The sequence below is a fragment of the Beta vulgaris genome, chromosome 3 (genome assembly GCF_026745355.1).
Source record: "Beta vulgaris subsp. vulgaris cultivar EL10 chromosome 3, EL10.2, whole genome shotgun sequence".
NCBI classification, from domain to species: domain Eukaryota; kingdom Viridiplantae; phylum Streptophyta; class Magnoliopsida; order Caryophyllales; family Amaranthaceae; genus Beta; species Beta vulgaris.
In genome coordinates, this window is record NC_079204.1 from 26,675,717 (window position 1) to 26,688,745 (window position 13,029).

Below are 13,029 nucleotides of genomic sequence, written 5' to 3' on the forward strand. Positions count from 1 at the left end.
CATGTATGAGAGGCTCCCGAGAACTCAACTTCAATCAGATTATTGTCCTCCACCCATTGGTTAAACAGATGGCTGTGCCGAGAAGTGGTAGGACAGCTTGAACTTCGTTCCCAGCCAAACCGAGTCTCATTAAAATCACCAGCCAAGAGCCATGGTTTATTATGAGAATTAGCAAACTCCTGTAAGGCTTGCCATAAATCTTGTCGCTTTAAGGGATCAGGACTTGCATAGATAACTGAAAAATACCAGGGAGTGTCACCATTCTTTGTTATTTCCATGGTGATGTAATGATTATTTTGGTCAATTGTGTCAACCGAAACCAGCTCCGGTTTCCAGTACACCCAAATACCTCCACTAAAACCACGCGCATCCACTCGCGTATGACCATGATAGCCAAGGACAGAAGCTATTTTCATGGCACGCTCACCACCCATATGAGTCTCAACTAAAGCAAGAACCGTAGGTTTATGAGTGCGAATTAATTCACGAAGGACTGCTAAGAACTCACGGCTTCCCGCACCATGGACATTCCACACCATACACGTGATGGAGAAGGAATTTGAATTAAGATTAAGATTATTATTCATGATACCTGAAGAATTAGGATACATAGATTGGAAGGCTTTAGATAAATATCGCATGTCACGATTTAGATCATTGGGCAGTTTCAGGGTGATCATTAACTCCAGCGTCAGCCATGAGTCTATCATCCATGAGTGAACCTTTAGTTCTAGCTTGTGGCACAGGGGATTGGTGGTGCAAAGGAACGGTTCCTCCATCTAGTGGGAGTCCCCGATTATCTTCTCGGGAGGGACAGAGAGAAAAATCGGGTGGGGAGCAAGGCGGTTCATTGTCAGCAGAGATGGGGATTTTTTCTAGCGTATCAATGGCGTAGGGGGGGCTTGACAAAGTTGGATTGTGGGTGGCTGTATTACTGGCTTGGAAAACTGATGTGTTATTTTCTTGTTCTAGGGCTAAAGTAGGGAATGGAGTCTTTGGTGACTCAACTTCAATCACGTTAGTAATATCTTTTAGGAAGGTTTTTGGAGCGGATATTGACTTCTTTTTAATTTTTTGTAAAGTTTTAGCTTTTCCTAAAAAGGGGCCGCCTAATGGGGAATTTTTTGAATTACCCAAATTAAAGGGATGGGCGGGAATTTTAGGCGAGACAATTTGGGAAAATTTTCCCAAGTCAACCACTTCCCCTTCCAAGACAGAGTTGTCTAGCGAAGATTTCGCCCCTTCCTGAACTGCATCCCCCTTGATTGCTGCGTCTGTAACGTCTTCCAAAATTTCAAATCTCGAACCGCCCATCGGTTTTGTTTGAATTTCCGTATTGACCATGGTGGTAGAATCCCGTCCCGTCTTAGTCCGGGGGTTAACCGGTGGGTTTTTTTCTCCCCGTGATGGCCGACGACGTGGAGGAGGTTTTTTGACCATCATCCACGATCCAAAGTCATTTTCCAGAGTGGAATTCAACTGATTATGGTTATCCTGAGTTTGATTGACAGGTTCCACATTCATGTCAGTGGGTTCTTGGGAGTGGAGATGTCCCCCCTCTACACACTTATCCTCCTGATGGCCAAATTTGCCACACTTAAAGCAAATCATGCGAAGGCTTTCATACTGAATTTTCCACACTCTTCCTCTTAACCAGAATTTGGATAAAAGAGGTTTAGTAAGGTCCAGTTCCACACTCAATCGCGTGAATTGTACTCGCTGGGCTAAAGCAGTATTATGCTCAATACGAGTGACCTTGCCAATCTTGCTTCCCAGACGTTAAAGAAACTCCTTGTCAAAATATTCCACGGAGAGGTGTGGGATACGAACCCATGCAGTTAAGAAGCGCATGGGTGTGTCATCTGGGAAAAAATTAGGGATCCATTTCCGTATGGTTAGATAGTTGTCATCAAACATCCAGGGTCCCTGTGTGAGTACATGGTTGTAATCATCCAAAAGTGAAAAACGAGCAATGAAATAATCATGCCCTATGTCCGTGAGAGTGAGGCCTCCCTTCAATTCCCATTTCTTTTTCAATCGTTTGATCAAGGACATATAACCAATTTTGCCATTAAACATCTTAATGATTAAGGCATGTTTCCATGGGTGACAGAGTCTTTTTTTTTCCTTCTTAGACAGAAGTATGATAGGGCAGTTAGGGTCATCAATCATGCCTTCTGAAAGTTCATCATCATCAGACAGATCGGCATCATCATCTTCAAAATTCATGGCTGGAGTGATGAATCCTTGCATCTGACTAGAAGTAACCATGTCGCGGAAAGAGATTGGTTTAGGTGGAATCTGGGTAACCATGGCCGGAGACTCCACTACACTATTATCCTTTGTTGATTCATGGTTGAAGATTAGATTGGTGATTTTTCGTTTAGGCTTTTTTGCGAAACGAGGAAGGGGATCATTCTCCCCAGGGGGAGGGGGGATGTTGGGAGCGTTTGGGGGCATTTTTTCGTTAACTAGGTTGTTTAATACACACGCTATCTTATTACACACAAACACTATTTGTTATGTACTGTTAGATTTCTATCATTTCTCCAAATACATACAAGTATACAATATAGTAATGACAATTTCTTAACAAAATAAGTATGAATCTTCTCATAATTTGACTAAATTTACAAGTTCTTCTTTAGGGTTCACTATGCTCTTAATTAGGTTGTGATTTAAACATATAATCTTATTCCAAGTGGAAAAATCCAATAAAAAGTTTCTTCAAATGAGAATGGTTAATCTGCGAAAGAGTTCACTCATGGTACACCCGGGTGTACCATGAGCATGGTACAACCATGGGTATTTTTGTAATAAATTAGAACTTAAGATGCTCATTTGACACCAAATTTGCTCATATGGACATTTTGCTCATTTACTCATTTGCTCATTTTGCTCATTTTGTAATAAAAGTGTTTGCTTATTTTCTTAAATGAGTAGAAATGTTTGCTCATTTGCTCATTTGTTCATTTTGCTCATTTGGAGAAAATAGTCTTGGGTGTACTATGAGCATGGTACACCCAGGTGTACTATAAATATTCTCTCTGCGAAATTGTTTGAACTGAATTTGCATATATTTATGAGCTAAATATGCATTGAAAAATAAGATGCATAGTCGCCCTTATCCCTCTTTTCTCTCTCAAATCCTAGTCTCTCCTACCTTTTTTCATCAATTAGGGACTGCCATGGATGATTCAATCCATGGTAAGCCCCCTTTTTCCTTTTATTTTCAGTTTTATGTTCATTTATTTTTTGTTTTTGTTAAATAAAATAGTCTCTCTTTATGAGATTTTCTCAAACCCTGTTATGGGGTTTTTAGTCTATGTTGTCAAGATCTCCTTCCCTATGGGACTTGTGAGTATGGTTCTTTTGTCTTCAAGTGGGAGAAATTGTTCTCATTGTTTGAAGTTCGACACTAAACATGAAGGTATTGGAATCTCGGATGCCGCCAACATGGCTAGATCATATGTTCTTCCCAAACTATGTCATAATGATAGACTTCCTCATCAATAGCTGTTGGATTCCCCAAATACAAGGGGGATGCGTTGTATTGCTCGATCTGGTTCATTGTAGTTTCTTGGAAGATGAATTTGATGTACCCTTGTTTGATTGAATTTTGTTTTTCTTTAATACCTATTATAGATGCCTTTTGGCCTTCAATTAATGAAATTTCTCGTTCAAAAATAAAAAGATGCATATTATGTTAAAAAAGGAAGATGATAAAGAAGTTGCATATTTAGTTCAAACATTTTACACATTTCTTACAAAAAATATGCAAAAAAAATCCTTCTTCTCGTTCTCATTTTAAGAATCTTTTCATTTGACCCTAAATTCTTATCGCCACTCCCTCCGTTTCTTTTTAATCTACACACTGTTGCTTTTTTTTTTTGGTAACATATCACATCTACTTTCTCCTCCTTTTCCACCCATGTCATTCACTTTTTAATATTTTAACTCATTCTTTTGTTTCTCTCTCTCACTTTTCAGTTTCTCTCTCATACTTTTGTACTTACTCCTTGGTTCTCCTCCAAAGTAGAGTGAGTTAATGAAAATGAAGCAGAGGGAGTATATTCTATGTATGATGAGGAATGATGCTAAAATTAACTCCCAATGATACCAACTATTGTTGGTATGTATAATATAATAAGTACTCGGTTATTTGTTTTCCATAACACCGACTATCGACATCTATGTGCTAAATAGTTAGCCATCAATCGAAAAGGGTATTTTATGGAATATTTGACCAGCTATCAGCAAACTTTTGCTCTCAATATATACCACTTTCTTTAAATCCTTGTGGTGATTTATTTTTATATGAATCATTGAAGTTCGAAAAGTTGGACTTATTACATCCATTTCGTAAAGTAAATTACACACATCTTAAAGTCTTAAAAAATGCAAATTGCAGAATACAAAATGAGCCAAACGGGTTAAAGTAACTTTTGTCTTTTCAATATTCACTTCTCGCTTTGGATTTTTGGAAGGTAAGTGCAATTTCTAGCTCATGTAAAAAATTTAGAGCAAAAATGTTAAAAAGTCCAAAATTTCCAAAGAAAAACTCAATGAATATCTTTTCAGTCCAATTGTTTGGAGTTTGGACTGAATATATTATATATTGTATGCTAAAATAATTTTTGGATTGGATTGGACTTATTGGACTCCAAAATGGGTGAGTCCAAATCTAGTCTGAAAAATATTTGGAGTCAAAAAATTGAATACGAGTCCGGTCCAAATATTTATCAGCCCAGTCACAATTTTGGACTGAACTGGATTGAACTCTTGACTTTTCGCAGTCCGCTTATGCCCCAACACTTTACCATCCCCCACACTTTTACAAGGTCTAACTCTCCAAAGATTCCGTGAATTTCCTCCTAAATTTAAGGTAAAATGTGGGACAAATTCAAGAAAGGACTTCCAAATTTTAAAGCCAACAATAAAGCTGCAAATTCTTCAGATTCTCTCAAAAACTTCATAAATATATCTCTCAAACCCAGACATTAAAATATGGTACCTATGATTCCTACTCCTTTTTCCATAATAACTCCAAGACCACAACCAAATAGAAAACCATACCCACTTACCACTACAAACATGCTCAAGCAACTTATAAACTCCATTGAGCATTTACCTAGTTTCCCAATGTGTTATTGACAGTTTACATCAAAACTAACTTAAATTCCATGTCTTAGCTAGTTTCCAATTGAGCATTTACACTTTTGCAATTTGCAATGGTGGTTCTCACTTCCTAGTGCTAGAGGTATCAATTCGATTACATGGTTCAGTTGTGGTTTGAACTAAACAGTTTGGTTGATTTTAGTTTAGTTGATTTTAGTTATTTTTTCCAAACTAAATTGATTCAGTTTATTTTTTTTTTGTTTCAGTTTCAATCTGCTTCAATTAATTCAACTTCTAATTTAGGTCAGTTCAGTTACATTTGTCTTTTGGTTTGACCCATACAGTTGTGCTTGGACACAATTGGCTTCTACCTATTACTATCATTTCAAACAATTAATTTTAGTTTGGTTTTGGTTAATTTCAGTTCCGTACAAAAAAATCGCATCAACTCAGGTAAAACATCGGTGTCGATTATAACATATGCGTCCTTTTTCTACTTTGTGTCATGTTTCAAGTCCAGTGCTTCGTCGTGCCGGAAAATTTGAACTTGGTTGAACTTGTTATCATTCCAGTTAATCTTGTCGAACCAGCAATACCATCAAGAGACATATCTAAAGATCAATATATTGCATTTATCGTATTACGTTAGACGTTAGTTATTATCTCTAATCTCATTACAATTTCAAAATTGACTTAACATTCAATATATGGATTTTGTAAACTAAGGCTTTGTTTTATTATTCAGTAATGATGTAGTAAAATAACTAAGTTATGTTATTATTTATTTCAGTTGAAAACATTTTAAAGTGATTATTCGTTTACTTCATTGTAGTTTTGGTTTAGTTCAATTCAGTTCAAAACAGTTTATAACAGCTTTCAATTGATTCAATTCAGTTTAATTCAATTCAGCTTAGAGTAACTTTTAAGCAGTTAGTTTCAATTCCGTTTGTATTTGGTTTGTGCTTCAATTCAGTTTCAAATAAGTAAAGTTATAGTTCACATTAAAGCAATTGGATTTGAATTATTTCACTTTTCAGTTATGTGTCATATCAGTTCAGTTTATTCAATTTAAGTTGGCTATTAGTTTGTAGTTTACCAACTGGTTATCAACCAAACTGACTTGTCTATAGTAGTAACTAGAAGTAGTAGCTCAATTCATTTCATGAAAAGTGAGACGAAAAAAATTCAATACGTATTTGAAATTTTTTTATATACAAGTCATTAAGAATAAAAATATTATGAGACCCTCCGCACGAGAGCAACTTCTAATACATCGTTTATAAGGATAGAATGTCAATCTGAAGTTGTACAATTGTCAATGAAAAGGGAGAATCTACTAATTGACCGATGTTAGCAATCCAATCGGCCACTTTATTCGCCTCTCTGTAGATGTGTATGATGCTCCATTTAGTGAATGAAGAAAAAAGATTCTGGATATCTATGATGATGTTGGCAATTTGTTATGGAGGTGCCTATTTTCCAGAATGACATTAATAACTAGTAGATTATCACCTTCAATATAGAGGGAAAGTAATTCCTTCTTTGATAGCTAAGAGGACAATTTATGGAGTGATGTTGCTTCGGCAACATAAACTTGAGAGTTTCTTAGGTTGTAAGCACAAGCTTTAATTAGAGTGTCTTGTGAGTCGCAAATATTTACCCCGGCTGAAGCTGAAGAGTTTTAACTGAGCCGTCCAAGTTGAGATTGAATGTAGAAGGAGGTGGTGGGGACCATGAAACATTGATAAACTGCGGATGTTGAGGAGTGATATCATGGGAGGGAGTGTTGGTGGATGAAAAAGGAGAACTTGTGGAGTCACGATGGCCCATAGTGGTTCAAATCGACCATTTTGTGTAAAGGAACTTTGTTTGGTGGAAAATATGATGATAGTTTAGGCTTTGATGATTAAAAATGATGTAGATCGACCATTTTGTGTAAAGGAACTTTGTTTGGTGGAAAATCTAATGATAGTTTAGGCTTTGATGATTAAAAATGATGTCATTCATTTCTTTTTCCAAATGTTTCGCAACAGGAAGCACAATTTTGAAAATTTTACATTATCCTTTTTCAGTGAGCCAAGGAGCGTAAGAAGAGGTTGATTTGATTGATTCATAAGCAGCCATAGTCGTCGCGCAAACATGTTCCACATTTGCCGAGTTTTATTGCAAAAAAGAAAAGATGATATATGGTCTCTTCGTGGGTGGAACATGGAGAATATTGCGGACTCTGACACTTTGATATAAATTTGCCACAGAAAAATTTGTAACTTGGGTGGGACATCAATTTTTTAAATCCAAGAGAAAGACCCATTATTTTGAGATGTGTTGATATTATGTGCTAACCAAGTGGTTTATTTGACACTAAAATTGTCACTGGAGGTAGGTCCCCGCACAGAAGAATAAATAAATAAATATCTGAAATGGCCTACTAGTAAAACTCACCCAAGTTAGATGGTTTCTATCTAGAACTGACCATATGGAGGCGGGAGAGAATAATATATTGTTACCCATTCCTCCCTCATTAAGTTATGTTTATAGAAAATCAAAAGCTGAAGGCCACCATATAATATAGGAAAAATGAAATCTAATAATCCCACCTTTGCCACTTCTTTTGAAAACAATTCAACCTTTTCGAAATCTGGGAACAATCCCATCTTGTACCTCCATCTTCTGAAAACGTGCCTTTTTCATTTAATAACCGGAAAAACAAAGTGACCCCCCCCTCATAGCAGGTTAACCTCCCTCTTAGCAGGTAATCCTCCATTAACTACTTACTGACCGTTGAGGGAGCAATTACTCCCATAAATCCACCTGCTCCATTACTTCTTTAAATTCCCAACCCCCCCCCCCCCCTTATTTTCTTCATCTCTCTCTCTCTCTCTCTCTCTCTCTCTCTCTCTCTCTCTCTCTCTCTCTCTCTCTCTCTCTTCTGCTTTGAATTTCTATGAATCTCTCTCTCTCTTCTGCTTTGAATTTCTCTGAATCTCTCTCTCTCTCTTCTGCTTTGAATCTCTCTCTCTATTCTCCAATGGTGAGTCACAACTCCATTGGTTCTAAACCATCATCAAGGTTTAGAAGGTCAAATTGCGTGTCTTTCCAAATGCTTTGCTACCACAATGAAATTGCCCCTTTGAGGACGGTGAAGTTCGATGGTCCGACAAAAGGGAAGCGCTTTTGGGGGTGTTCCTACTGGCCCGAAAGTAATTCCTCTTTTTTTTCAAAATTGATCCTTTTTTGGTTTTGAAACTGATTAATTTAATTTGTAGGAGTAGAGGAATTGCGGGTTTTTCAAATGGGTTGATGAGATGAATGATGATGTTCAAATGATGGTGCTGGAGAGGGATACTAGAATTACTGAATGAGGTTGAAGAAATGGGGATAGCCACAACAGAAACACTGTATGAGATGAAAAGGAGGAGCTTAGAGAGAAGGTGAAAAGGTTGAAGGCCAAAAAAGAGAAACTAGTGGATGAGGTTGAATAAATGAGGATAGCCACAACAGAAACATTGTATGAGATGAAAGAGAGCAACACTGACAAGAAGCTGATGCTCACTTTGGTCTTTTCCTGGGCTTTTTTTTACTTTAGTCTTGCTATTCAAGTAGGATTGTTGTGGTGGGGAAAATGTTGTTTTTTTTTTTTTTGATATTTTGGTTTAGGTTGGTGGGTTTATGTTGTGGGGATAGTGTATGATTAGTGCAAAAAATCAGTGGTTAATTAGATGATGATGTATACCTCATTATGGCAAAGATCAGTGGGTATTAGATGCAGTAGTAGAGTAGTTTTTTTGGTGTTGAATGCTACATTTTAGCGGATATATAAAAATTTGCACTCCTCTATTAATATGATCAACTATTGAAGTGATGTGCTTTGCTGGTGTTCTATTTGTTGCTTTACAATTGCACAAAAACTGGCCCCTTGTGTTAAAGTAGTTATATGATATAATTGACATAATAGATCTTGATTTTTGTCATTTATAGCAACAAAATTAAGTATTCAACCTTACAATAATAGTAGCAAACCAACACATACATAAACATTGTTGTGCCTAAATTAGGGCATATAACTAAGTAAAGCACACTACATTGTTCAATCACCTAAATTTGGCCATATAACTAAGTAAAGAACACTACTACATTGACCATAATCCCCTGCTAACAGTTATGGCTTGTTGATCCTTTACTGAATGTGAAAGAGTAAGTGTTGGTGAAGGCAGTAACATCTTGAGGACCACTGCTTCCTGGAACCTGCATTATACAACAAAAATCAGCTTGAGGTGTGCTTGTACAAATCAGTATATGCACCACAATCCTATAATTAACCTAAGATAACATAAAACACTTACATAAAACACTTACATTAGTCATACTACTTCCATCATCAGTGACTAAAACACCAACTCCTTGAGGTAGTTGAGCTCTGCCACCCCTAGATCCCCTTCTGCCACCCCTAGATCCTCTTCTGCCACCACCTCTTTCTCCACTTTTGTTTGCTTCCCTATCCATGCCTCCATTTCTTCCTCCCCTTACAGCTACCCTCCTAGTCCTGCCACCTCTTCCTCCCCTTACACTGGTGCTAGAACCACTTCTGCTGACCACTCTTCCCCCTCTTCCCAGTCTAGAGGGTTCGGCAGTAGCTGTGTAGTGAGTAGTAGCTGATTGTTGTTCTTGTCATGTGATGGTATGGGTAGCTCTAGGCCTGCCTCTTGGTTTCTTGGCAGGAGGTTCCTGTGAAGTGATTGCAGCAGCTGCAGGGGAGGGGCAACCTATTTTGTTATGGCCTTTACACTTGCACAAATTGCAAGTCATCTCCATGCCATGCTTAGTGAGCTTCATTGGTCTTTTGAGATCTTGAAAAGGGTCTTTCCTCCTGTTTTCCTTGGTCTTTCTGGCCCCACTTTTATTGGTGGTGGGTCAACATCAAATTCAATTCTAGGCCAGTGCCTTTCACCCTCTATTGGTGGGATAAAGCCTACATAAGCTTTGATGTAAGCCTCTTTGTCGTAAGATGGATGAACATAATCTTCAACATTTTTGTGAATGAAGAAGATTGTTGCAATAGCATCGCAGCAGGGGAGGCCAGTCATATCCCACTTTCTACATGTGCAATTCCTCCCAATCAACTCAACTATCAGAGTGTCCAAGTAATAACTAACCTGGAACAAACTCTGTGTAAATGGGATTACATCACATTTTGCAGCTTCCTCTTTCTCCTTCATCAATTTCTATCTATCCTAGGGCATAAAGTTGTTGTCCATTTCAGCATTTCTTCCCTCTTTATAACTAGTCTCTTCATAAGGGCTGCCCTGATATCTTCTAACATATAAATCAAGTGTTTTGCCCTTGCATGATTATGTATCCATTGAATGGCTCTGCCATATTGCTTGTAATAACATCAGAAGGCACCTCTGTCTTCAAGAATGCTCTACAGTTGACATCAGGGTTGTATGATTTGAATGCATCAGTAGCAAGTGGATCAGCTTTTGCTAGCACATCTAAAGCATCATAGTAGTCTGCTTCACTGTATGCCTTAGCATAGTTCCAAACATCAATTTGTAATCATCTCCTTTGTAATTCTTGTGCCAGTGTGCAAATATATGCCTTACACAATGCTTGTGCTCAGCACTTGGAAGTACCTCTGCCACCCCCCTTAAAATGGACTGTAAAATTTGCATAATTCAATCACTAATTACTAAGTGCAACACACAAAAAGTATTGAAATGCAAGTGATAACTAAATGCATACCAGATGTTCATATGACACAATTACGTATCCAGCACCACCACCAAGGTTCAAGCTCTTCTTCAGGTTTAACATAAACCACTCCCATGAATCATTGTTTTTTCTTTCCACCAAAGCCCATGCAATGGGGTACATCTGATCATTGTTATCTCTACCCATAGCTGACATCAGTTGCCCCCCCCAAATGTTTTCAAGAAGCAAGCATCCACACAGATTATATTCCTACAACCTTCCTTCCAGCCCTTTCTAACATCATCAAAGCATAGATACAATCTCTTAAAAATAAGGGGGCCTTTGTTATTGTTTCTGTAAGTCACTAAATCCACATTAGTGTGCGGAGAAGCCTTCTTTATTGCTTCAAGATACCTCCCAACCTTCCCATAGTGATCTCTCATAGATCCATGCAACTTCCTGTGTGCATAATACTTAACTTTATATGCAAAATCCTTCTTCACTATCACTCTATATGCTCTCCTAACAGTTTCTACTATTTCCTTAGCAGGCCAATGAGGTCTGGCCTTGAATACATCTAACAGTTGATCAGCCAACCATGTAGATTTAAGCTGTTTGTTCTTCTCCATGTTCCTAAGGCATGTGTGCTCTTTCATCACTCTCTTGACCATAAAATACCCTCTCCTGGAATCCCAGGAAGCATATAACCAAAAAGGGCACCCCTGACTACACTTCACACCAATTCTTTGCTGCCTTTTTAAATTACCAGCAATAATACATAAATTTCGCCCTTGAAAAATAGCAAACTTAGCTACAACTTGCTTAAATTATGCCCTGGAAGTAAACCTCTGTCCTACTTGCCATTGGAACTTAGCAAAATCCGTATCCTTCCCTACTAACAATCCTCTTTTAGCTCTTCTTTCTGCCAAAGATTCATCATCATCACTTGGTGGAGGTGTATGTATTTCTTCCTCAGAGTCCTCATACTCAGAAACATTGTTCCCCTCCCGCCTAACATCTAAAGTTGACCCTTCTTCCCTCCTTTGTGCAGCAAGTTTCCCCTGAGCAGCCTCTACTTGCAGTTTATGTGCAAGTTCTATAATACCATAATTAAAACCTTTTACTCTATCCCTAACTAACCTCTGTTCATCATCACTTGTATCAAGCCCATTTGGAACCAGAGGCTCTCACAAATATTCCAGATCTTCTTCTTCATCAGGTTCTCCATCCTCATCTACACAATCACCATCCTCATACTCATACACATTTTCATTGTACTCTTCAGTTTCATGGTTGGAAAAGGCGGGGTTACAAGGTTGACTGCAAGATTTAGATGCTGGAAAGGGCGGGGTTACAAGGTTGACTGCAAGATTTAGATGCTGATGTGGTTTTTTTATATGCTTTTCGGGTGTAGGGGTGGGGAACTATGCAGAGACATTATTCTTAGGGACCAGTTCAAGCATCTTGTCTGATATCAAACAAGATTCTTGGGTTGATACTGCTGACCTTCTTGAAGTCAGTTTTTTGGGCCTTTTGGGCTCAGTTTGTTTGGCAACTAGACTAGTCATGGGCTGGGTTGTTGATCTAGTTTGTGAGTGTTGGACTGGGGTTAAAAAGCCAAGTTCATTCCCATCATGAACAACATACAAGTCAATGCATCTACTTTTCAAAACAAGCTCACCTATACACACTCCTTAATCCAGACACAAAATCAAGACCTGACATCAAATAATAAATCTTGTACAAATCGGTATATGCACCACATTTAGCAAATAATTCTTTTAGATAAAACCAACATAACAGGGTCAACTACAAATGTCCCACATATACCACCCATATACACTCAAACATCATTTTTCCTTTTCTTAAATGAACCCCTATGACATAGTTTAAGACTAACACTTTCCATAACAATCTAATAATCAAAAAGGGGTTTTTTCGCAAATTAGGGTTCACTAATTCAACACAGAGAAATTAGGGTTCACAAACTTACCTCAAACACACCGAAATGCCGCAATTCTTCTGAAAAAAAATCCAACCTTGGACGATTTTAGTACGTATTTCCCTCAATTTTTCTTTCGAATTTTTTTAGTTCAAGGAGCTACGGAGTTAACTCCTTGAGGAAGACAGAGTTAAGTGAGAAAAGGGAGGGAAAGGAAAAGGATTAACCTTTTCTTCAGGTTACCTGGAAATAAAAAGCACGTTTTAAGAAGAATGGGG

General features: G+C 37.9%; 2 protein-coding genes across 2 annotated transcripts; both read right to left on the reverse strand.

Moving 5' to 3' along the window:
• Nucleotides 1–1,779: 1,779 nt before the first annotated feature.
• Nucleotides 1,780–2,460, reverse strand: LOC104906902 (uncharacterized). Its single transcript, XM_010695730.2, has one exon. The coding sequence runs from the start codon at nucleotides 2,458–2,460 to the stop codon at nucleotides 1,780–1,782; it is 681 nt and encodes a 226-aa protein (XP_010694032.2).
• Nucleotides 2,461–9,947: 7,487 nt separating this feature from the next.
• LOC104906903 (uncharacterized) lies at nucleotides 9,948–10,334 on the reverse strand. The gene has a single exon (XM_010695732.1). The coding sequence runs from the start codon at nucleotides 10,332–10,334 to the stop codon at nucleotides 9,948–9,950; it is 387 nt and encodes a 128-aa protein (XP_010694034.1).
• Between the last annotated feature and the right edge of the window lie 2,695 nt (nucleotides 10,335–13,029).

Coding starts and splice junctions, on each gene's coding strand:
- LOC104906902 (XM_010695730.2), bottom strand. CDS start 2,460: ATGCCCCCAAACGCTCCCAACATCCCCCCTCCCCCTGGGGAGAATGAT.
- LOC104906903 (XM_010695732.1), bottom strand. CDS start 10,334: ATGAAGGAGAAAGAGGAAGCTGCAAAATGTGATGTAATCCCATTTACA.